A 25471-nucleotide genomic window follows, 5' to 3' on the forward strand; every position below is an offset into this window, starting at 1 on the left:
ATATATATATATATATATATATATATATATATATATATATATATATAATTTGTTTTATAAATAAATTATTACATCCTAAAAACATTGTAATAAATTTAGCACTAATATGCAAGGCTTTTGTTTTGTTGCTCGCATTTCTTATCTATCAAGCTTCCTAAATTCGTTTTGTTGGATGTATTTAATATTTTGAACGTTACAGTTACCGACGTTAAATGATTGTTCTTGTTATCAAAAATTTTCGTTTGGTTGAGAATTACTGTGAACTAAGAGGGTGCTTCGTTTATTTTTCAGTGTCCAAATTGCTCGCGATACCAACCCTACTATATGCTTTGTCACTCGTGCTCAACACTTGTTAACTCGCCTTGTTTGCAAATAAACTCGATGGCTCGGAAGGACGCTCATGTTGCGTTTTATTTCAACTCGATTGGCTACCGATTGGCAATTCAGCGTTAAAATATTTCTGGGTCTAGAAAAAGTATTAGTAATTTATTTTCATTGATTGTTATGTCATATATATATATATATATATATATATATATATATATATATATATATATATATATAACAATGTTAATAATTTTAATTATTACGTTACATAATATGTGTTAGTGATATTCTCTATTTATCTGTCTATAATTTAAATTCAATATCAAATTCGATGTCGCATTACTTCTCTCAGAGTTCACAGAATTTATCGTCATTATTATTTTAACACTGCAAATGTCTTTAAAGTATATTTCGTTACATTCTTATCCGCATATTCTTTTCTCTCCACTTTAATTTCAAGCTCAGATCGATTGACTTGTAACGACGTCTTTGTGCTTTCTTTTTCAACAATGTATTTTTATACTTTGCTCTTCCAACATAAAATATCGTTTAGTTTAGGATATCTTTTTGTGGCGTGATTGGTCTGGCCAGATGTAGTCATTCATTTCGCGTTGATATTTGAAGAGGATCGTTCTTCCTTGACGCCAAAGAGTGACTCTTCGTCGATGACAACTTATTCGCTAGTTTTTCTCTATACAGCTGCCGCAGGTTGGTTACTCTTTCTTGATTTTTTTTCATATTTCATTTAAACGACAAATTCCCTTTTACGGCAATTGATAACACCGTCGGCGGCGTTCTTCGACGCTTCGGAGCTGTTTGTCGTTAGTGGGTTTTTATTGATCGGTTGAGTGGAAATGCGATCGAGCGAAGGAAATGTCTCTGACAATGTTTTCTGCTCGAAGGAATTAACCGTCGTCGTGGGAGCATTCTTCGGCGATGATGAGACTATCGATTGATTCTCATGACGTGTGAGTGCTTGCCCGGACACCATTTTCATCGAATTTCGACAATTTCCACAGAGATATATTATCCGAACATCAAAAATTATCAGATGAGGTGATAATATCTCATGTGGTAATTGCCACATCATTGACGAGGGTCTTTTGTTTATCCAACTGGATAATTACCTAGACTTTTCAACGTATCGTTCGGTATGTCTCTCGTTCATTCCATTAAACAATTTCACAAAATTTTTATATTGAGAATTATCTTTATTTTCCAAACAAACGCAGCAGCTAATCATATTTAAAATTTTGCAAACTGTAAAGTTTGCGGAAATGATTCCCAACCGGACAATCGGCAGTAAGTTGGCAAAAACACCAACTAACCCAGTAAAAACCAATTAACAGTAACATCATCGTAATAGTAATGTTACAATGTAATTGTTACATAACACACGCGTTATATTGCACTTACATTATTGAATAGAAGATTATATATAAATTTATGTTATATTATTAATAGTTGGTGTTTACTGGATATGGATTTGTTGCTGCGTTCTCAATAACGATGGAAATAATAAAATTATATGTAACAACCTGAGTAATAAAAGAAAACGATGATAGTGAAATGTTTTTAAGCGCCACGCGACTTGATTGGAGGAAAAAATAATTATCAAATGAGGTGAAATATCAAAGGGTTCATGACATTTTACCATGCCCTTTTACGCATAGTAAAAAACAAAACCAAGTTTCAAATGAGAATATGTCAGCAGGTTCTGAATTTATATCTCGTATTTCCACTTGCAAAATACTTGTCCATATATCTTCGTTCATGCCATCTTATAAATTAATATAATTCGCCTAATCGTGATAAATCTTTGAAGAATGATGATTTATAATTCTAATAAAAATTCCACTTTGATGTAATATTTACTTAACAAGTGCCACTTTACCTTGATCGCAACGTGAGCTTTCTTTATTACATAATGTTTACGATGCTTGTATGACGGATAATAATAATAGATCCCTATTATTTGTTCCAGCAGTTTGACCTGATTTAATAAAGGGTTCAGTTGCTGCGTATTTAAATAAACCTTATACATCTCGACGGCACCCTTGCCGGAGTTTGCGCAGTGTCTGTTTTTCTCCAACAAAACTACGAGGTGTATACGGCGCAGGTAAATCTGTTAGAATCTATCATGTCTTTATTGAAGATAGATTTGCAACGAGATCCGAGACGAGATTCGCAACGAGCGAATGTGCGTGTGACAAAACCGTCGTTCGTGAGACATCGAATAGTAAACGACTTTTAAATCGCACAGTCGAGTACAAGCTCTTTAAACACCAATTTTAATTAATATTACCGATAATTATTAACATTTATAATGTTGACAGGAGTGATCGACGGGTTCGTATATTATAATTCCATTATAAATCTTTGGCTAAAAACAAATTATTGCATTTTGTTTCAATTGTTAATTAAAACACGGAAAATTTTTAACATTGTAAAATAACGATTTTAATAATTGTCTTAATAAATGTCGATGTGTCTTTAGTGATAATACTCGCAGTATATTTTGCTTATGTCTTTTGTCACATTTTTATTTATGCAAATACCAATGAAACAATTTACTTTTTAGAACATTACTATGTTGCGAGGATGACAACTTCACCGTTGAACGTGTGTCTGTCGAAGATGACGTTATTCGAAATCGTGTGATGTCTCTAGTGTGGACTTCTTACGGTATTATAGTTCCAATTATATTAATCGTGGGCATTTTCGGTAATGTGGCGATCTTAATTGTGCTGTCCAGTCCAGTGTTTCGCGGAATCGCGTATTTGTACCTCAGCGGACTCGCGCTGGCGCACATCGGTGTTGCATTATCTTGGATAACAATCAGTTTGTATAATACTATTTTATAAACAAAAATATAAAGTGCAAAGAGAAAAAAGCCGCTTGCATGAACAAAACGAGTGATAATACGTATTAAAACGAAATCAAATTAATGGAATCAATTACACGATTATAATAACGAAGATTTACTTTATTTGATGATTATGATTGTTAATGCAATGAAATTTATTATTGTGTCAACATTTAATGTGTTTGATTAATTGCTTGATATTTGCTTGAGCGAGAACGGCTTTTTTTCGGTCTTAAAGGCACAGTATGTCATAATGCGATTATATTTCAGCGCTGAGATTGGGCTACGGTATGAGCGGTAATTATCTATCAGCCTTTTACCACGCTCACTTGGAACTCGTTATTCTCAATACCTTTTCGGCAGCGAGTGTTCTCATCATGGTCTGTCTAATCGTGGATCGATATATCTTCGTATTCTTTCCAGCTCGTATTCGTACCGGAAACGCGCGCAAGAATGTCAGCTCCTTCATATTATCTTCCTTCATCGCCGGTTTTGTGGTAAAGAGTTTTAAATGGAATAATTCTCTTTTTTATTTTTTAACGATGACAAAACAATGTACCATCAATTGTTAAAAGACGATATCGACGTTGCATATAATAGTTTTTGTGCAGTATATACTTATTAAATTTAATTCTTTTTTAGATAAGTATTCCGTTATCGTTTATGAGAATCACTTATGAAGAGCAGGACGGACCCAGTACTTCATTCACTTTACGTGAAAACGTGTTTATTACGCGGAGTATGATATGGAGAGCATATATTTGGGCAATGGAAATCGTAGTACGGATTTGTCCATCGATTCTATTTATTATACTGAACAGCTTTGTCATCATGAGATTCCTTCAGTTAAATGTTCAGAACCGTCAATTCCACGCTGTCTCGGATAAATTTCGGACTAACAACGCGCCTGATACGTCACTACTGTCTCGCAATCGAGGCTACATGTAATAATAATTTTAAAAAATTGTATTTTGATCTCTAACAATGAATTATTGAGCAAATGAATCATAGACACTTTTTTTTTAATCATACACAATGCTTTTAAATAATTTTACAGAGAGGAACAACATTTAGCAATATTGACGACAACAATGATTTTGTGCTTTTTTATTACGACGATTCCATCAAGTCTGGTGCCAATATTGTATCCTAATCGCCATTCATTGGATCTTCGTTATCAAACCTTTCGAGTGTGTTCGGCGATCGTTGAACTCAGCAATTATGCTATTTATATTCTTATATATCTCGTTTGCAGTACAGAGTTTCGAAAGGGATTACTGCGATTTTTACAAGTAAAGATCTATAACGATTGTATCTAGTTTTTTCATCAACAATTTTCATTACAAAATAAATAAGAAGTAGCACTAATTTAAGTGGGTGTTCGTAATTAATCACTTGAAATGTTTTTCTGACATTATTATAGTAGCTTGTAATTTGCATAAATAAGGAGGACATATAACATTGATCTCATAACTTTAATTCGCAGGGAAGATGTAATGAAAATATGGTGCAAGATATTGATCAACCGGTAGGTGAAATCGAAGATTTTAGCCGGCACGGGACCACTGTTCGATTGACACCAGAACATACAAAATTGAATTCTCCCGAGTCTCCAACTAATAAAGAAACTAGAGTGGAGGAAGATTCTCATGCATTAGATGCTACAGCTTCCATGCTGGAACGCCGAGTCATTGCATAATTAAATCGTACTAAGAACATAGTATTAATGTTTATCATTATGAATTGTACATTTATGACATGCTCCTCTAATTAGAATTACATTGAATAATGGATCAAAAGTAATGTATCAAATAACTCATTTTAATTATATTTTTATGCTTTTTCTTAGTATTTAAAAATCGTGAACAATTGTGTGTTACATTTTATATTATACAGTTTTTCACAATGAAATATTGTATGATATAATATTTATTAAAGTATGATTTATCGATATTTATTTTTTATTTGAAAATTTTTACTTGCATATAACTTATTAAATTACAGTTTTGAAATATTCTAACTTACAATTTCACGACTCACTTAACTTACCCCAGAGAGAATAAGGCATCCCATGAGATTACCCTGAATATACTTAGGATAAGTGTTCTGAAAGACTTGGGAACTCTTTTGGAATTTTTTAAGAAGTCTTTTAGAGATTTGTGCTATGATGGAGTCTTCTGTTATCTGGAACATTATGCCATTTTAAAAGATATATTGCCATTTTAAAAGATTTATAGTAATAGTTATACAAATATACTTAATATGTGGAAATTATCTGATTGTATTATAAAATGGCATATAATTAGCATATAAGTTAATAAAAACATATTTAATATATGAAAATTATCCATATTATTATTATGATTATATTATAAAATAATATATAATTTTATAAATAAAGTTATAAATTAAAATATATTCAAATAAAATAAACGTAACTTTGAATATATACATCTTTCTTTTTTTTAGGATTCTTATGCTCTAATCTAACCTAACCTTCCTGCTTCTCCTCCATGCTACTTCTTGATGAGAATTCATAACCTAAACTTAAACTGTCAAAGTGTAAGTGACATACATACTCTGATTTATTGATTACGGTGCGTAATCATAAAGTAATTTGTTCTGGCTCGCGTATTCCGCTATGCAATATTTTCTTAAGCATATTCAAGCATTGTTTACACAAGAGAATTGATGTGTTAGAAAATTAAAAGAAATAAGTCTTATTAGAGATAGAACAAGTAGTCGTATCTACAATCAAAGATATCGTCTTGTATTGTGTAATAATACGACGCATTTGGCACATTTCAAGTAATAAGTGAAACTCATGAGCTACTAAATGTTTGACTATTATTTATCTTTTCAATAAAGGAACTCCACGATGTTCGAGTTGCCAGCAGAATTGACAGCTAAACCTTTAGCTTTGATAGGTTTAACAGGATTAGACATTACAAATCCAGTACATCGATCTATCTGGGATGCATTTAGCAACAATCGTAGACCGGATGGTGCAGCAGTTCAGTTCAAACTACTCAGTTTGTCACATGAGTTTCCTACTGTTAAACCAAAGGTATAATGTGCTGACTGCTAAAATGTATTGCTATAAAAGATATCAAATTGAAATTAATTCATATTGCTATGTATTGTTCTTATATATTTTAGCGTAGTTCATATGAATGGTACATACCTAAAGGGATATTAAAAAGAAATTGGATGAACAAATATCTCAATGACATTCCTTCTGTAGTTGTTGTATTTTATGATTTGGATTGGAATGATCCTTTATGGAATGAGAAGAAGATGGAATGTGCCTCTAGAGTACAATCGTTAAGGTAATAAAGAAGCTATCATAATATATTGATTGTCATATTATTTTAATATAGTATTCAGTTTGATGTTATATTTTTTAGAGCTTCCCTTGATGGAAGAAGTACAAAAATAGCTGTAGTATTAATACAGCGTGCTATTCAACCACCACCTGGTGCTGAGGATGTGATTGCAACTGAGCGTGCAACAGCACTATGTGGAGCTTGTGATTTAACAGCAAAATTTTTGTATATTTTGCCACATGCTGATCATTTATTGGGATATACATCTAGGTACATTTGATTTTACATTTCTCATTCTCATTCTTCTTTTTAAAGGAAATAATATATCTTTTTTTTCTCAACAGGCTAGAGACAGCATTTTATGATCTAGCTCAAAACTTTTATCATCATGAATATCGGAATGTTAAAAGTCATCGCGACCAACTCACTAAAAATGTTCATCAATACTTGTTTGTTCGTCATCAGTTTAAAATGGCATTCTTAAATGAACTCAAACAAGAACAACATCTCGCTCAAAAGTAAGATTAGATTAGAAATGCAAAGAATTTTTGTATATTCTGATATCTATATATATAAATATTTTGTAGGCATTATGCACAAGCTTACCACAATCTATTAGAAACGAGAATGACAGATGCAAATGCAGTTGAGATCAAAACTATTGCAAGTTTTATAAATTATAAGTTATGCAAAATAATGTTTTGCTTAAATCTCCCGAAAGACGCCATCTCTCAATTTAGACTTCATACAGAAAGGTATAAAATGTTTGCTATACTAATTGTACTTTTGCAAAGGTTCAAAACTTTGACAGTAATGATTATTTAATACTAATAGATTTAAGTTAAAAACCGGACCAAAAGAGCTCATGTTTGAACACCATGCTTGGATGAGTGGTCAGTTCTCTACATTCGCGGAATTGTTCGATGAAGCAATTCGTCAAGGGTTACCCGCTGTTCAAACGCAGCATCCGGGTTATTATTTTCAATTAGCTGCCAATCACGCAGGTTTACGACAATCCGCGTGTAAAGACCTGTGTCAGGTATGATTGATCAGTTGTTTAATAAATGCATTGTACTATTCTGAAGTGTTTATATTATTTAAACTTTAATATTCTTAGAATGTAAATAGCTATCCAGATCAAGATCCATTAGCAGGTGAAGAGAAACTAGAATTTTATGGACAACGTCCATGGCGACCTGGAAAATTGAGTGCAGAACCTGCAGATACAGCAAGAGAAGCTATTGGTATACAGGCTTTACAATATAGAGAGAAAACCTCCGTTAATCATTCTGTAAGATAATTATATACTTATGTATTTCTAAAAAAGCATATAAAAATAATCTCTATAATAAACGTTCTTTTTCAGATGATAATTATTGGTTTGTTAGGAAATGCGATATCGCAGTTCAAAGTGTATCGATGTCCACGAATGCGACGATTATTAGGTATGATTTGCAAACGAAAATAATAATTTGTGAAATACTTATATGCTTTTTTCTTTAAGTTGTACAAATGGCAGAGGAGTACTTCAATGCTCGAGATTATGGCAAAGTTCTGACGTAAGTTAGAAATAATTTTCTTCTCTTTGCTTACAATTAAAGTCCTTGGCGAATGATGCTTTGTCATTAAATGACAAAGTCATTGATTCTGAGTCATTTTCTCTAGACCATTTTTTATATTAACATCAAAATCATAAAATTTGATTGACCAGATTATTGATGCATATGTTATGGGAATATCATGGAGAACGATGGCCAGTCTTGCTGACAGATATCTTAAAGAATGCACTGCGGGCCGCGTATCTGTCGACAAGTATTCAAGATTATCTCACTCTGGCTCTTGAAGCTTTGGGACCCTCAACTACATTCTTAGAAGAGCGACAAGCTATTATTTATGATAACATTATGAATATTCTACAGGTAATATAATTAGATTAGCATTTATATTTTGATACTAAACATGCTATATGGCAATTATTTTATATTTGATAATAGAAGAAACCACCGAATCCAGAACCAGACTTACCAGATGATGTTAAGCATCTGGCAGTGGAAAAGTGGACATTGGAATTAAGTCGTCCAGAGCCGACTATTTTTACAATTGATGACAATAACATGACATCGTTTGTCGACCTTAAAGCACGATTTCTGCAACCGACGTATGCAGTGAATACAATGATAACGGTGGAAGTTATCATAAGGTATTATTATGTTCAAATCTGTCTATTTGGAAAAATATAGTTTTCAAGAATTATAGAACATAATTTTATAATAATCTTTTTGATTGTGCAGGAATTCGTATTGTGGTACCATTGAATTCACCAATGTATTAGTAACAATCAGTGGTCCAGGTTATAATGTTGAGATTCCAGTTAGCGATACTCAACAATTTAATCTTGTTTTTCAAGCGAAGGAAACGAAGAAATTTTATTTCAACTTTAAAGCACCTCATCAAAATGATGGCGTGGAAATTCGCATTAACACAGTTTCGTTGCAGATGGGTGATAACGCACATTGTTGTATTATATTAAGATTTTCAGCTATGGGTAGGGATACGAATTTGTTTGACCGTTTGTATCCTGAGATACAACAACTTCGGTACGTCTATATAGAGAATAATTTTCTTAGCATCTGTTAGATATTTGAGAAAACTAATATAACTTTTACCTGCATTAGCGGAGGCGAATTTGAGGCGATAAGACCATTGATTCATGCAGAAATCAAACAGGAAGAATCCAGTTTAAACATACACGCAGAATCCAATAATCCCGCGCTTTTAGGCGAGTGGCTACCCATCACTATATCTCTATCAGCTAACGAAGATGTAACTGCTGTTTCTTTACATATAACACTCGTACCAGATGGTAGCAACGAGCAATCAAGTATGTTTCTCACACTCTCACCTTTTCCAAATATTTTGTCTTTTTATAAATTAACATTTCTTTTTTTTTTTCATATCTGATCTTATATCGCGCATTTTTCTAAAAATAAAGTTTTAAAATATATATTTTAGCCGAGCTAAGCTTGAACATGCTTAATAAGCAGTCAAAAGTATTAGTTCCTGTTAACAATATAAATAAAGGTTCCTGTGCTAAACATGTTATATATATTAGAGCACATAAAGTGGGCGACAGAAATATCGTTGTAAAGGTATGTGTTCTCAGGAGTCAATACGTCAATTAACCGTAACAGAATATGCTATTATTATTTATCATAATTAAATAACAGGCGGAGTATTCTAGACCTGAACAAGTCAAGGGAAATAAGGAATTGACATATATGTTGGCAGTTAAGAAACCATTTGAAGTAGCAACGCAGTTTTATACCACACTGTTCGAGCCACTAACAAACGGATTTGTTAATGAACCATTTATCATTATGCCTCATATTACATGCGTTTCTCCATGGCCTATAAACATTTTAAACACATCTATAGAATTGGTAAGCTCACAATACATGATTATGTAAAATTATAAGATTACTTATATAAACTATGCTATATAAGAGGATTAGAAAGTCATAAATAAAAATTGTGAAATTAGGCGGATTCTATTGAAAGAGAGCACAGTCTGGATAATCAAGAGTCCATTCTGACGAATATTACACTGCGTGATGGTGAGGCAGGAACTGACGCCTATTGTTTGATTCCAAAAACAGGTGGTGAGCAGCCTATCAGTACCGGAGTATATACTATCAAATGGAAAAGGTACCTATCGACTATTGAATGATTGTTACGACGTAGGATAGCTCTGTAATATTTATTTGTTTTAATATTAATATACTTTTATTTTCGTAGAGCAAACGATGAAACGGCATTGGAAACTAGCAGTAGTGTAACTTTAGCTCCTCTATGTGTCGAAGACGCAGTGATCGGACTGGAAGCCAAAATGCCAGCCCACGGATGGGTTCGCACACCATTTTGTATATCTTACTTCATAAAAAATCATTCCGATTATCTCGTCACTTTGCGCTTAGCTATGGAAGGTAGTGATGCCTTCATGTTTGCTGGGCAAAAACAGGTAAGCATAGATTCCACGTTTGCACTATATAAAGTATAGAATAATTTAACTATGCATCCTTCTATTTTTAGGTTGACATTTATATATTACCTAGAAATATAAGGAAAGTTGATTGGGTCTTACGACCGCTGGTCGCCGGTTTTGTGGCTCTTCCAACGTTATCGCTAACAGTACCTGCAGGTAATGACGTCATCTTATCTACGAAGTAATTTAAGGATTCTTGATATTTCCATTTGTTTAAAATAAACAACACTTATAACGTATAGATGAGGAACATAAGACGGGTAAAACACGTTTGTCGGAGGTGGTTGAACGTTCATTGCCGAGTCACATATATATATTGGTAAGTGGAAATAATAATAAATAAAATACGCTCAATAATATACTTAATTTATTCGTTTAATGTTTACAATAGTACTATATTGTAATATATGACGTTCTTGCAGCCGAAATCGCAATCTTTAGCAGAATGAACGTATTCAATTTTGGGACTCTTTTCTTATGGGAGGAATATCGTAACTTTTCATCAAACTGTATTATAAAATTAGTTGTACATTTATATATTATAAAATTAGTTATATATTTTGAACAGACAATTTGATAAGTTGTAACTTGTTGAATATAATTTATTTGAATTATTTTATATTAAATGTCTCTAGTTTTTAAAACAGCCTGACGTTATGAAGTTCTCAAGTTTTAACAGACATTCGTTAAATGGCAGTAACTATATCGTCGTCATGCCACGACGCATACATGCATAGATATCGATCGCTTCCAGCGAGCGTTACGTTTTGTGCGTCACCGTAGAAACCGTGTAACTCACGATACATCAGTAAACGTGAAATAATTTTCCTCTTCCATGTTTCTTTATTATAGCGTGCTTTTAGTCAATAATCGTACTAAAACTAGTTTCTAGTGGATACAAAATATTCTCGCGTATACGGTGAGCTGCAGTAATAGTGCTATGAAATGGCGAGGAGCGGCAATATTGATATCGGAAGCGTTTTTGACGAATACCTGCAAAAAGAACAACAATTCGAACAAGAAATAGAAGAACGGTATTCACGTTGATAATTTATAATATTGGTTAGAAGTTAATTTTAATGAATTAAATTACAATTAACATGCATATATATTCTTGCAGATAATTATCATATTCCATTTTACTTTACAGTAATAAGTTACGTCGCGAAATACCCAACAGAAACGTTGTCAAAGTTTCCGACTCATTCTCGACGAATCTTCCCATAAACTTGGAAAAATCTCGCATTCGTAATCAGACTCTTCTAAAGGTTTGTTATAACGCTTTTCTCACGTTAAAGCAAGTAGCATTTACGTAAAATTTTAAAATCACGAATTTGACACATATTACAGACGATATATATCACTTTGGAATAATTTATGATCTACCGATAATTTTGCCAATTATGTGACTAATGTTATTCAGCTGCAATTAATTATTCTGTTACGCACGCGTAATTTAAGAACCGTTACTAACCATATGCTACCATGAATAAAACGTCGAAGCATTTCTGAATTGAAAGACTAAAGTATTCTAATATATGTAACAGTAACGCGAGATGTTCATAAAATTATGCGTGCGTTGACATATGTAAAAGAAATATACGTATATATTTTGTATTCTATTAGTAGACTCAATAAAATTGCGAACTTATATATTATTTCGTGACAGGATCTGGAGATGTCTAAAGCTCGTTTGAGAACTTACGCATCTTATACGCCTACCGATGAAGAATTACAGCAAATTTTGTCGGCTTATCGAAGCTACCTCCGTAAGAAGCTCCGAAACATGGATTCTTGACGATATTATTCTTACGTGACGAGGAGAAAGTCACTGGTGATCGTTAGCTCAACCCGATAACTCGAGCCGAACGAACAAACTTCCAAATGAAAAGTTTGTTGATCGTTGGGATCGATGAATCGAGCTGATTATTGATGTGTACGTAATTTACTGGTGACTGCGTTTTCGCACGTTCAATAACGTAAGAACCGATTTATTTTATTCAGATCGATATAATTTAGATCGATGTATAAGACGCGCGTAATTTTCTCTTGACTTCGGATCTCCCGCTTATACTGCCGTGCACTTCCAGTCGAGTTTGAGAGAGCAACCGTATTATTTTCATAAAACTACATTCGCAAAAACCGAATGTGAAATTCATGTACGTACATAACAACTCGTCCACTTGCTTACTTGAATCTGCATATTATCGATCATAATAATTGTCACTATACACTGTATAAAGTGTGCCACGAAGTCTATTACATTATAATATTGACAATTGTTTTAGACACACGCGAAATCTCAACCTATGTTAAACACGCAATCTGTCATAAAGTAAGGAACGTGCTCGTAGCTAACTCATCGCCTTCCGACGAAATATGAACTAAAAGCTGAAATCTAAATAGCGAGCTAATTTGTACTCTAATCTACCTGCGCAAAGGTCTTTGCGAGCTGATTACAATGGTAAATAGCGTTTCCTTTAAATACCCGCGCGGCGATCGCTTACCGTTCGACGATACATTCCCCGGACGGATCGATAGGATCTCTTAGTCGCTAGCACCGGATCGTCGGCGAGCTTCTCGAAGGATTATGCGACGGAAAGATGCGTAAAGAAGACGCGTGGACGGACAAGTGCGAACGACGTGTGCTCCACCTGTCCGTATGCCATATTCATATTCATTTTCCACGTGTGGCCGCACTATCATTGCTGATAATTACTGGCGCGCACAACGTGTACACCCGATAGGACGGCCACGTTTCAGAAGCTACCTGATAAGAGCTCAGGCCAATAATTCGCCGGCGAGTCGCGTTTATACTTAGCGCCTTCTGTTTTACATGCGATCCGCAAAACTTACGCGAATCTAGTCATGACCTTCGCCGTTTATTCGTCCGCGTGACTTTTGGCTCGTTAAACGCGTCGACAGATTAGATTTAATCCATTACTACCGCGAATTTTACTGCTGGCCTCGTATGTCACACAACACAAACAGCTTTCCGCAAGAACTTCAGGTAAAGTTACGCAATTTATGCAAATATCGTCGTCCTTGCGCATACTAGTTTCACTTACCTCTCTCGTGCTCGTAAAATATCAAACTGAAATGCTAGACGGAAATCGAGAACACGGAATTGGTGTTCCGTGCATCGCGAAAATTTTAGAGGGACTGAGAGGCGCGCGAAATGAGAAATGCGACGAGGAGTATCAGCTACCTCGCGGCGTATAATTCTGTATTTCTTCTACGTGGCATAGCTGCAGCAGCTGAGTAAACGACATGGCGCTGTGACTTCTTACTCTGACCATTGTGTGACACTTGAAAACATTTGTATCAACAGTCTTCATTCTTTCAGAGATACCGTGTCAGCAGTTTTGGTCAAGGACCCCCCGTGTGTTGCATTCTTCAAAGGATGATATTTACAAATTATTCACTCTGATCAAGATCATGTTATTTTTGTGATTTTACATAATGGCGCAAACTGACGCACACACTTCATTTTTACACCGAGACTTATCTATTTGGAGCGCATTACAGATTCTCCCTTTTTGAGTCCACTAAAGGACACACTTTATAGGATTGATATAGAATTATCGTTTCGACGCGTTATCGTTCGTTCAGTTGCATAAGCATAAACCGGTATAAGTTTGTTGCATTTGACTGCCAGACAGCCAGGCATTAATACATTATCGCTACACTCAGTGAAACGTAACGCTTACCAAACGATAGACGCATATCATTGGAAGTAACGTTTGGTGTCCTCGCTCACAGACCGAATACCATTTTTACGCAATCTAGTCATTTAAATATTTCCATTTCGTTGTTGCGCTCTTTGTAAATTTGTCAATTATACGAGTTTCCTCTATAATTTCATAAACTTTATAAATAGAAAAAGGAGAAAATATTTACGAGTACGTATTAATTTCATTTTTCATATTTTTATGAGATCAATTTTATAATCAGCGATGATTTAAGATGAAATAAGTAAACAATTGACGCATATTTCCTAGAAAGTGTCATTGATATTTTATCGCGAATGACGTGATACTACTGTAGATCAGCGTTTCTAAAAATAGTACTTTTTGCGTAAAGAAATGTTTTTATAATAATATATATAACATGACATAAAGTTATAATTTGCATGAATTGACTAATAATTTGAGAAGCACTGCACTTTGCAAAAATATTAAAGATTGAAAATTGTCAAAATTAACGGAACGAAAGCAACGTGAGAATGGGTAAAGATAAATATATGTGCTCATTTAAATAATTCCTTTTATCATAAATTATAATTTTAAATAAATAATTATATTTGACATGACTCAACATTTTCAAGAAAGCAATTCCGCATTTGTTAAAGATTTTATCGATTTATGTGACAAAAATAAAATATTCTATACATTTATCAAATAATTTTTAATTCGGATATAAATTAAAAAAATTTTTTCCTTACAATCCGTCCTTTTAAAGTTAAAGATTTGTTTCAACAAAACACAATATTAGATTTTGCATAAAATATTTTTCTATTTAGAAATGTCAAGCCAATAAAAATACGTTATGCTGCTTTTTTACTCAACTCATTTATATATATAAATGTTGTTTTATGCAGAAATGTGATGATTTGAACATGAACGTTATCCTTTAAACGATTAATACACAAATATATGTCATGATGTAAAATACGTAATATAAAATAATATTAGTTTAATCAATTTTCAATGAAGTTCATATAAAATTTCATTTATAACAAAATTACATTACATTTCACATTTTTTAAGAATTATTTATTGAAGAAAACAATTATAAACATAAAATCAACTTATTCCGATTTCTTATCTGTTCTTATGCAATAATACACTTGGGTATTTCTGATTTATTAAAGCATTAATAATTGTTTTCATTACAAGTGTTTTGTTGTCATACATGATAATAGAATGATTGCATTCAGCAGAAAGCAACGTTTAGTGATTTGAGAATCTAACTTTTGTGCATATATTTTTCAATTTTAACTAAACTTAAAAGTAGATACTAATGAAGCCTATTGATTACTAATCGCTTATTAAACTTCGTCCCACTAAAATCCTATTAATATAATGAATAAATTTATTACTTCTTTGTATCGTATTTGACGATATTCAACATCATATTATAGAACATTGAATTTCTGCTAAATTCGACGAACTGTAATGTATGCATTTATGTCAGACATAAAAACAAATTTGTAGCAATGTGCTTTTAGATGTCGTTGCTTATCATTAAGAAATAAAGTTAAGTTTAAGCAACTACTTGAATAAATAAATAATATTCTATTGTTTTAAATTCTGTAGTAGAAAATTTGCTATTATAGGCACAATCTTTTCGGGTTCGTTCAAATGCACGTGATGCGTCCCTTCCACTTCGTGGTACTCGAACTTCTTAGCTTGCAGTTTTATTTTTTCTAATACCATGTGATAATAATGAGGTTGTTCAAATTTCATCCCAGGAACAGCACGAATGTTGAGATAAGCGCATTTTATTTGAGATGCGTAAGCAAGTACTAAATCCAGGGATAGCATCCCTAAGAGTGAAACCTAAAAGTAACATATATATATATATATAAATTTTAATATCCTTTCTCATATTGCTTGCAAATCTCATAGTTACTCTCACTAGATAATATATAGTATAATAAATACTTCACCTTTAACCTTGGGTCACGGGAAAAGAAATATTTTCCCTTCAAAAATGCGGGTCTTATACCGCGCTTCATTAATATTTCTGCTGATTCTCTTGTTATAGAACCATCATAGCCTTTATGCACTATATCAAGCATTTCATCATATTCATAACATGGTACACTATCCAATTCTTCATATTTTAAGAATCTGTCAATATAATCTCCAGAGATTTTTGTTGTTTTTGTCACATCTTTTACGCTTGGGCTAACAATATCCAAACTTATAAGTAGATCGACTTCATCAGGATATGATGCTGCATATAGAAAAGATATGGCACCACCCAATGAATGTCCAAGGAGGCTTACCTAATCCCATAATATATACAATTACAACAAGCTTATATTAAGCTATACAATGTATATATTATAGTCATTGTAAAAAATATATTAGTGATGTAACATAATATACACGTATATGTTAAAATATTCACATTAACATAACTCCTATATTTAATCTGGTTAAATATATTGATTATCATGCAGGGTGTTTGAGTGAAACATAAAAATGATATTACATAAGTGCAAGCAAGGGTGACTGTTAAATTATGTAAGAACATAAAACAAGACATTTAATTATTGCATAAGATCCATACTAATCTGTCTGCAATTATAAAAATAGAGTGGGTAAATTTATTTTCACCCGCTAACCTTATTCCATTTAAAATGTTTAACAATTCTACGAAGAAGTATGACACCATCCCAATAGACATAATAGAATTGACTTTTTGGATAATGCGAGGATAAACCATGCCCAGGCATATCCAAGCAAAGAATGGAAACATCTTTGGGCAGCAATGGTATCAACGTGTCAAAACTGCCTGCATTATCCTGACGACCATGCAGTGCCACTATTGGTTGGAGCTCTCTAGGACCCCACCATTTGCCTGCAGTTACAAAATTATGTTTTTATTTGATTCCATCTTTTAACATGTACTATTTAATCAGAGGTTCCACTTTTAAGAATCTGTAAGTAATTCATTAAAAGAGAGAAGATTAAAAGATAGTATATTTGTATAATTTTTGGAAATGAAACAAAGCTGTGTTGCACAGCTATTAAAATTTTCTTATTTATCATGTGGGATTTGTACACAGTTATACAACGATGTTTTATGTGATCTTTTTATACCTTTCCCATATTCAATATACTATTATGCAAAAACCAATACTTTGTTGAATGTTATATAGCATTTACATAACAGTCAGCCTTTCTTAACATATCTTAATGACAATTATGATGGTTAAGAGTAATGCAATGTGAATATTAAATAATGTATACTGAAAATAACATATATTTTTTAATGTTAAATATACCATACCACAGAATGCAAATATCCCAAGCCAAAAGTATGCAAACTAAATAATCAGTAGCAATAAATAATATAAGTAAACTTTACATATTTTATAAATTATAATGCAATTGTGTTGCACTTTTATAAAACATAGTATTTAAAATTCATGCCTTTATGTAACTAGTATGTTATTTCTTCGATCATAATCATAGAGATATCGTTGTATAATTGATTTGCTAGCTAACCTTGTCCCACTTGTAATATTTAACAATTCTACGTAATACAAGAACCCCATCCCAAAATATATAGTAGAATAGTCCATCTGGTAGATGAGAAGACAAGCCATGACCAGGCAAATCTATAGTCAGTATAGCTATATTTGATGGCAATAATTGTACCAAGTTGTCAAATGTTCCCGCATTGTCTTGCCAGCCATGTATTGCCACAATAGGCTGTTTATCTTTTGGTCCCCACCATTTTCCTAAATTTATCAATATATTGTGTTTAAAGTATTGTTTATTCATTCAGATTGAAATAATCTTTCTCCAAATTATTTATTATTAGTTATGTTCAATAGAATCAAACTATTTTCTAAGTGATTAGAAATTTAAGAATCTGACTTCATCTTTAAATCTAGCTAAGATTTAAAAATCATTACTAAATTTAAAAATATATATATCATCAATGTTTTGAAATGAAAATATTTAATATATGTTACTAATATATCTATAAGATATAAATATTGAACGGCTAAATCTTTGACAATGTTTTGCTTCTACTGATACAAATAAAATTTGTTAATTGCAATTAACATTTGATAGAAAAGATAGAACTGGATGAAAATGTTATTTTTACTAACCTGTTACTTGACCCCATGGCATTGGAATCTCAATATCCTCGAAATCTACAAAAAAAAAAACCGTTTGTTATACTATTCTTTAAAAATATCCAGTTATTTTCTAGACATTAAATATATTAGCTGCGTTTAGTCGAAAAAGTATCTTACTAAGCGCTTTGTGCTATACGCGCGGCCAGCATCCTTGCAAATGTTATATTTTCTGCTGAACGACATTAACAGTTTACATTTCTTCAATATTTTTATTAAGCAGTTGTTATTTTTTTTCGACATACTTTTAATATTTGCTTAATATTTTGGAAAAATGTCGTTCAATGACAAATTAACAGCGCAGCGCAAAGCACTTTTATGTTTATTTTGAACGCAACAAATTTACCTTTCTTCATATATCCGTTCACAGCATTATCAGCTGAGTTTGAGTTACTGTTGGTGTTCATTTCGGTGCGGCGATTCACAGTAATATAAAACTTATATCCATAAAGCACACGATTTTAATGCATCACTCGTTTACAGTTATACAATGTTACGTCGGTGAGATCAGGACACAGACTGTGAAGAAAATATCTAGTCACTGTCCTTCACGGAAATACGTCAACATATCACGGTCATATATTTCCTACTTCTATAAAAATACTACTTTACACGTTATCTTAGTCTTTTTAATCACCTAATACATAATTATGTACCAAAAAAATATGCTTTCCTAGAGAAATATTTTTGTTTTTACACGCGTACAGTCACGAAACAAAAATTTAATATTGCATCACTTTCTCACGATAGAGATCTATCTTTTTTGCTAAGTTTTAGACATTTGCACACAGCCATCTTTCTCATTTTTAAACTAAATAAAACAACGTTACACGTAAGATTCACATGAGAAAAACGGAACTTGGAATTAGATGGATACGTTTTACGCCACGTATGCCTAAGATAATAAATCTGAGCTTGATTCTATTCTTAACATTTTTTGTATACGTAAGTTATTTGTATACGTAAGTTTTATTGCTGTTTTATTATTAATTGTTTTAATATATATGATATGATTATACTTGCGCGAAAGTATTTATGTATACACGAAATTTTCAAAAATATGAGGCCTATTCGTTTAATAAACTTTAAACTTTAAACGATAAACTTTTAAACGATAAACTTTTGAACCATAGTTCGATAAAGTTAAAACGAATATTACATTTGGTTTCCAGGTTTGAGCCGCGTGGATTTTTCTTTGTTTGATTCCGACAACATTTCCATCCGCTTCGTCAGAGAAAACGACCCGATCATTCATCGGGTTTCGCGCAACCCTATGAGTAATGCTGCGTTCGGAAACGTTACTCGAGTACTCTCCCTCTCTTTTTATCTCACTCTTGTATTTCGCTCACTCCAACGGCTATCGTCTAATATTGTGCACACAGTGTGTGTTTCCGAACGCAGCTTAAGTTCCATTTAGACTAGTGGCACACAAAAAACTTAAGCAGTAAAACATAAGCAGTAAGCAAATTGACTAATCACAGTCATTGATTCTTCTTACGGTCCAAGAATTAACGACTGTGATTGGTCAATTTGCTTACGTCTTACTGCTTAAGTTTTTCTGTGTGCCATGGCCCTTAGTGGTGATCGCCACTTTCATCTTTATTTCTCATTGGATATTAAAGAGGAACGAATATCCCGCATCAACACGATCAAATGGAACTTACCTTATGACAATCGTTGCCATGAAAAAATATCGTCTTTTAACTAAATTTATATTAATTAAATATATATATTAACAATTTTATATTGCTCTTATTTTATACATATATATAATATTGCTTATATATATACTAACATTATAAAGAGTGAGAAATGTGGAATTTATTTCGAACAACAAATAAAATAACGACAAATAATTTCACGCGTTCTTTTTAATTTCTGTACGTTAATTTCAAACTATAGGCCTGTTTTTTTGTATTGCACTGCTGAACTAGTGCAATAAATTAAAGTGAGAAAACGTATATTTGTCTCACTTTAATATATTGTACCAGTTCAGCAGTACAGTTATAAAGAACAGGCCTTATTATATTTAAATGAGGTTCTCACATTTGTTAGAGTTCGAGTTCGAGTTTTTTTAATTCATCGGTGGATCCATCGATGAATTAAAAAACTCGCCCTTACTCATTTCAATGCTTGTTAATAATGGAGAGGATTCTCTATCTTGGTGCCATTAAATTAATGAAGTGTAAGAAAAAATAATACTTATTGATAAGTAAATTATTGGCATAATTATTTTACAAATTATTTAAAGAAATTTATATTGTTCAGAATGATATCTCAAATTTTGCAATGTCACTTTTTCACCTAAACTGTGAATACATAAATGAACTTACGAAATTCTCCTCTCATAACCTAACATAATTACATCTTGTGTGATATGGTATAGTAAAACTACAGTTATCACTTTGTCGTATAAATGTCCGATTAAATTTCAATGTATTAAGCATATCCATTCATTAATGCTCGTTATCTAGATATACTACCACAATGAGTGAGGAATACATAGTGAAAACTATCTTACATGCAGGAACAAAAACTATTAATTTTATACCAGGAACAAAGGTTTGTAATTTTATATTTTAATTACACAATAAAGTTTTCAGTTATAAACATTGTAAATCTATTAATTTTATACGTGCGTGCACGTCTATCTTACAATTTTAGGTTATGTTTCATTTTAAAACTACAAAATGTGATTCTGGCAAAATAGTAATAGATGACAGCAGGACAATGGGAAATCCTATGGAACTGGTATTAGGAAAAGAATTCAAACTTGAAGTATGGGAAGCAATTGTACAAAAAATGGCATTAAATGAAGTTGCTTGTTTTAAAGTGCATAAAAGCGTAAGTTTGTAATATTTATATGTTACTTATTATAACTATACTTGTTATAACTATAAATCAGTCTTGGAGCATGTTTTTATGACAAACTTTGTTTTAGCTAGTGACTGCATACCCTTTTGTGTCTAAAACATTAAGAGAGGCTAACAAGCCACAATCAGAAAAGCGTAATCATCATTGCTGTGGTGTTACTCTACAAAATGAAGGAATTGGTTATGCTGATTTAAATGAACTTATAAAATGTCCTCAAGACCTAGAATTTACAATAGGTATAATGTATCTAAAGTTTTCTCAATTACTATAATTTTTGATATTTAATCTAAATATCTTTGATACTTTGATATTTTAAAATACTTTCAAAGTCCTTTTTGGTACAATATTTATTTTCTATTCTTTAGATAGAAGATAAAGATACACTTTTTTTAATTTGAGTATACAATTTATGTTTTAAAAAAAGTAAAACTTGTTATGTCTTATAGAACTCCTTAAAGTAGTTTTACCAAGTGAATATGAAAAGGAATCTTGGCAAATGACAGAGGATGAAAAACTCAAAAACATCCCATATTTAAAAGAAAAGGGTAATACCTTTTTCAAAGAAAAGAAATATGATAGTGCATCAGAGACATATGCAAAGGCTATTGGAATGTTAGAGCAACTTATGCTGGCGTAAGGCTTACAATCTGTATTTCACAATTTGTACTTGTTGAACTTCAATTAATGAAAACACATAAGGTTAAATATACTACATTACATTACATATTACAAATAATACTAATCTGTAAGGATTAATATGAACATTTTAATTATTGAACATTATCATTGACATGTACATGTATATATAAATATGTAAATATTTTTAGTGAAAAGCCAAACGATGAAGAATGGTTATCTTTAAATCGAATGAAGGTACCATTGCTTCTAAATTATGCACAATGTAAATTACTAAATAAGGAGTACTATTCTGTCATTGAACATTGTACAACAGTCTTGAAAACAGAACCAGGTTATATATAAAAGAAAAACTATGATACTAATAACATATTTTGCAAAAGCAATATTTAATTTATTTTTAATTTGCAGAGAATGTGAAGGCACTTTATCGACGAGGTAAAGCATATATCGGTGTGTGGGATGAGAAAAATGCTATAAAAGATTTAAGAAAAGTTGCTGAAATGGATCCTTTGTTACATAATAGCATTGAGAAAGAATTACAGGTATTTGCAATAGCTATTAAAGAGAAGGATATTGCACAAAAAGAGAAATTGTCGAAATTATTTAAGTAAAAATACAAATTTATACAAGTTATACTTTAAAGTTATGTTATAGAACAATATTAAAATCCTCAAGTATTCGCATTGGTTGATTTGCTTCAATGAATATATTTTTTTGTTATATTTTATTTATAAAGAAAAACTAGAGAAGCTAGTCACATATACAACATTTCATTGTAAAATCCTTGAATTCTAAGAATACAATATTAACTCTACCTTGAAGTAATTAGTATTATTAATATATATATAATTTTCTATCAAATACTTTATTGCGAATACTTAATAATTTATGTATATTAATAAGATATATATATATATATATATATATATATATATATATATAATGATATAAAAAAAATATTAATATCAATAGCAATAATGCTATTGATTTATATGTTATATTTAAATGAATTAAAAATATATATATTGTATTATTTTATAGAAAAACACAGATTATTGCTTTGGAATGTTGAGCAGCTTAGTAAGAGAGCCTTTGCAATTTACTAGACTGGGACACAAACTCAGAACTATCAATTTTCAGGTGAAGAGTGACAGTTCCAGGCTTCAACATTCCAAAGCAATAATCTGTTTTTCTATAAAATAATACAATAAATATTTTTAATTTATCTAAATGTAACATATAGATCAATAGCATTATTAATATTTTTTTTTATATCATATATATATATTGCTGTACATAGCTTTAAGTGTTAAATGTATTATTTTATATTTTTTACTTGATTTTAACAAATTACAATAATATATTTATTATTTATTGTTGTCATAAAAAATATATGTAATAAACAGTGTTTATTGTTGTTATTATTCACGTTGTTGTGTGAAATTTTAACTAACTCTGCAAATATTGTCATTTGTAAAAATAAAAATCTTAAACTTAAGTTAGTCGTTGAGTTGTATCTTTTTTAAAACATGAATAGTCAAAATCTTATGGTCTGTAATTTGCACACATAAGTATGGCGTCGCTCCATCCAGTAGATGAAGTCGGAGAACCTGTTGGCAGATACTACGGAAATGTTACTTTCTGACTCATTGGAGGATCACGCTGGCCTTGCTGTTTCGAAATCCATTGAGGATATCGTGGGTGTCTCTTTTCTTACCGGTGATATGGATGTAGTTAGCATCCCTGAGAAACATTCTTCTCCCTTTGTGAGAAGAAATTCCGCTCCCTCCTCTACTTCAAGGAAGAAAAAGAAAGCTTGCTAAACACCTGAAAAAACGTTTGGGTATATCAGGGATCGCTGCAGTCTTGTCTGGCATATCCTCCCTTTCCAGTCAGAGATAGATTAGGAAATCGTTCGCATATTTTTTTGTGATAAGGTAAGATATATCTCGTCTACCGGGATTTTTGGATCGACAACCTCAGGAGGACCTTTGCGTGTTTTCCAATTGCTTAACACATATGTACACAGAAATACACGAAGTGTAATGTTGTGCACGATTCAATTTGAACAAAGTGTGTACTAATGTGTATATATGTTGGGTAGGGTTAGGATTATTTTTCAACTATGCTTATATTTTTTAATAATAAATAATAAAATCTAAATAATAAAAAAGATATCCACTTCACGTCGCAAATGCCAGTCTCTTTTCAAGCCGCTACGCTTATTAATAGCGTGTTCGACTGGCCCTGAGTTAATCGCTCCGAGATTAATGACATCATAATAAGTCTCTACTAGCCAATCATAAAGTTTATAAGTACTTGTTCGACCAATAAACGTAGGCTAATTAACCCAGAGCCAGTCGAACATGCTGGGTGTTTACGATAATTCGAGTTGGAGTTAGTACGAGTTAGTTTCACTAGAGCCGAAAAATATGATAGGCACAAGCATCTAGTATTTTCATGATTCATGACAACTCAATGCTGTCCGATAAATCGAGTAGAGTTAGGATAACATAGTGGATAGTATATGTATAAGAATTAACAATATCAGGTAACATAGTTTCGTAAAATATATAACAATAATATTACGAATCAATGAGTTGTTACATTTTAGAAAAATTAGAAGCACTAAATTAAATTATGAAAAGATATCATGTATTTGTAAAATATTCAATAATAACAGATTAATAATAGGTTAGAATAATTGTTTTCTATTTTTGAATATTTTACAAATACATGATATCTTTTCATAATTTAATTCAGTGCTTCTAATTTTTCTAAAATGTAACAACTCATTGATTCGTAATATTATTGTTATATATTTTACGAAACTATGTTACCTGATACTGTTAATTCATATACTATCCGCTATACTACCCTAACTCTACTCTACTCGATTTATCGGACAGCATTGAGTTGTCATAAATCATGAAAATATTAGATGTTGTATCTATCATATTTCTCGGCTCTGGTGAAACTAACTCGTACTTACTCCAACTCGAATTATCGTAAACAGCCGCTATAACTTTAATTTTCACTAGAAAACATTAGTTTTCACAGCCGACTAGTAGCCCTCGAGCTGAATACGAATAGTGTTGTGTCGACGATTACGCAATTAGAATGCAACTTCCCAGTAAACATGCATGTCTAAAAGATGTCGAAAAGTTATCTAAAAGATATCTTATGCAACATTTTGTTGCATAAGACGTCTTTTAGATATCTTTCGACATCTTTTAGACATGCATGTTTACTGGGTTGTGTCGCCGTGTGCATGAAAATGTTTAGGGATATTGCAATTGGAAAGCACCCAAATATCGACGATGCATATCAACGGCGATGTATTCAATCAATACAATACGTTTTGTTGATGAGTATTATACCAGCTTAATATACCGTTGTTTATATATATATTGTCGATATTAAGATTATCTAAAGGCTTGGTTTACATCGTGCACTTGATATGCGTACTAAATAGTAACTTTCTATTAGATAATCTTAATATCGACGATATATAT

General features: G+C 31.9%; 4 protein-coding genes across 23 annotated transcripts in view; 3 read left to right on the forward strand and 1 right to left on the reverse strand.

Moving 5' to 3' along the window:
- The window catches only part of LOC116845898 (probable G-protein coupled receptor B0563.6), a 5782-nt gene extending 636 nt beyond the window's left edge, over positions 1-5146 (forward strand). The window contains exons 2-10 of one of the 10 annotated variants that reach the window (XM_032819125.1): positions 292-475; positions 881-1035; positions 1230-1478; positions 2312-2446; positions 2909-3168; positions 3464-3690; positions 3836-4137; positions 4251-4485; positions 4680-5146. In XM_032819125.1, coding sequence (XP_032675016.1) covers positions 2988-3168; positions 3464-3690; positions 3836-4137; positions 4251-4485; positions 4680-4892 — 1158 coding nt within the window. In that variant the 5' untranslated portion in view covers positions 292-475; positions 881-1035; positions 1230-1478; positions 2312-2446; positions 2909-2987 and the 3' untranslated portion in view covers positions 4893-5146. Of the gene's footprint in view, positions 1-291; positions 476-880; positions 1036-1096; positions 1479-2311; positions 2447-2466; positions 2677-2908; positions 3169-3463; positions 3691-3835; positions 4138-4250; positions 4486-4679 lie in introns of those variants that run through there. The other 9 variants (XM_032819124.1, XM_032819126.1, XM_032819127.1 and 6 more) reach the window with 9 other exon arrangements.
- Positions 5147-5652: 506 nt separating this feature from the next.
- LOC116845953 (trafficking protein particle complex subunit 11) lies at positions 5653-14972 on the forward strand. Of its 8 annotated transcripts, XR_004378372.1 has the most exons (22): positions 6072-6260; positions 6353-6522; positions 6601-6789; positions 6864-7037; positions 7107-7274; positions 7354-7558; positions 7637-7810; positions 7886-7964; positions 8024-8078; positions 8231-8438; positions 8514-8719; positions 8811-9116; positions 9195-9400; positions 9532-9668; positions 9747-9959; positions 10061-10224; positions 10315-10537; positions 10609-10717; positions 10804-10880; positions 10984-12540; positions 12652-12720; positions 12850-14972. XR_004378372.1 is itself a non-coding variant. In XM_032819212.1 (21 exons), the coding sequence occupies exons 2-21, from the start codon at positions 6072-6074 to the stop codon at positions 11008-11010; spliced, it is 3279 nt and encodes a 1092-aa protein (XP_032675103.1). In that variant the 5' UTR covers positions 5653-5755; positions 6062-6071; the 3' UTR covers positions 11011-11392. The 8 variants fall into 8 exon arrangements, 2 of the variants coding, with proteins under 2 accessions (XP_032675103.1, XP_032675102.1); XM_032819212.1 differs by lacking the exons at positions 12652-12720; positions 12850-14972 and adding an exon at positions 5653-5755 and having other exon boundaries at positions 6062-6260; positions 10984-11392; XM_032819211.1 differs by lacking the exons at positions 12652-12720; positions 12850-14972 and adding an exon at positions 5729-5790 and having other exon boundaries at positions 6062-6260; positions 10984-11392.
- A 342-nt stretch (positions 14973-15314) lies between these two features.
- On the reverse strand, positions 15315-19770 carry LOC116845954 (probable serine hydrolase). Of its 4 annotated transcripts, XM_032819216.1 has the most exons (7): positions 19603-19769; positions 18790-18962; positions 18417-18461; positions 17835-18038; positions 16917-17152; positions 16233-16574; positions 15315-16122 (listed from the first exon to the last, which is right to left on the reverse strand). In XM_032819216.1, exons 2-7 carry the CDS (start codon positions 18848-18850, stop codon positions 15859-15861), a joined length of 1152 nt encoding a protein of 383 aa, XP_032675107.1. In that variant the 5' UTR covers positions 18851-18962; positions 19603-19769; the 3' UTR covers positions 15315-15858. The 4 variants fall into 4 exon arrangements, with proteins under 4 accessions (XP_032675107.1, XP_032675106.1, XP_032675104.1 ...); XM_032819215.1 differs by lacking the exon at positions 17835-18038 and having other exon boundaries at positions 19603-19770; XM_032819213.1 differs by lacking the exon at positions 16917-17152 and having other exon boundaries at positions 17803-18038; positions 19603-19768.
- A 629-nt stretch (positions 19771-20399) lies between these two features.
- LOC116845976 (protein pelota-like) overlaps positions 20400-25471 on the forward strand; it is a 9015-nt gene continuing 3943 nt past the window's right edge. Inside the window, 4 exon segments of the mRNA XM_032819258.1 lie at positions 20400-20628; positions 20918-21005; positions 21108-21287; positions 21385-21553. Coding sequence (XP_032675149.1) covers positions 20931-21005; positions 21108-21287; positions 21385-21553 — 424 coding nt within the window. The 5' untranslated portion in view covers positions 20400-20628; positions 20918-20930.

The sequence above is a fragment of the Odontomachus brunneus genome, unplaced genomic scaffold, assembly GCF_010583005.1.
Source record: "Odontomachus brunneus isolate Ranch 3 - 2012 unplaced genomic scaffold, Obru_v1 Obru_scaffold_059, whole genome shotgun sequence".
Taxonomy (NCBI): Eukaryota; Metazoa; Arthropoda; class Insecta; order Hymenoptera; family Formicidae; genus Odontomachus; species Odontomachus brunneus.

Bases quoted from the DNA above. Each gene is read 5' to 3' on its own strand.
- LOC116845953 (XM_032819212.1), top strand. From the start codon at position 6,072: ATGTTCGAGTTGCCAGCAGAATTGACAGCTAAACCTTTAGCTTTGATA. The intron at 9,401-9,531 runs GTATGTTTCTCA...TATATATTTTAG, and splicing joins TGGTAGCAACGAGCAATCAA to CCGAGCTAAGCTTGAACATG. The intron at 10,881-10,983 runs GTAAGTGGAAAT...ACGTTCTTGCAG, and splicing joins CGAGTCACATATATATATTG to CCGAAATCGCAATCTTTAGC.
- LOC116845954 (XM_032819216.1), bottom strand. From the start codon at position 18,850: ATGAACACCAACAGTAACTCAAACTCAGCTGATAATGCTGTGAACGGA. The intron at 16,575-16,916 runs GTTAGCGGGTGA...TTATGGGATTAG, and splicing joins AACATTTTAAATGGAATAAG to GTAAGCCTCCTTGGACATTC. The intron at 16,123-16,232 runs GTGAAGTATTTA...TGTTACTTTTAG, and splicing joins CCCGTGACCCAAGGTTAAAG to GTTTCACTCTTAGGGATGCT.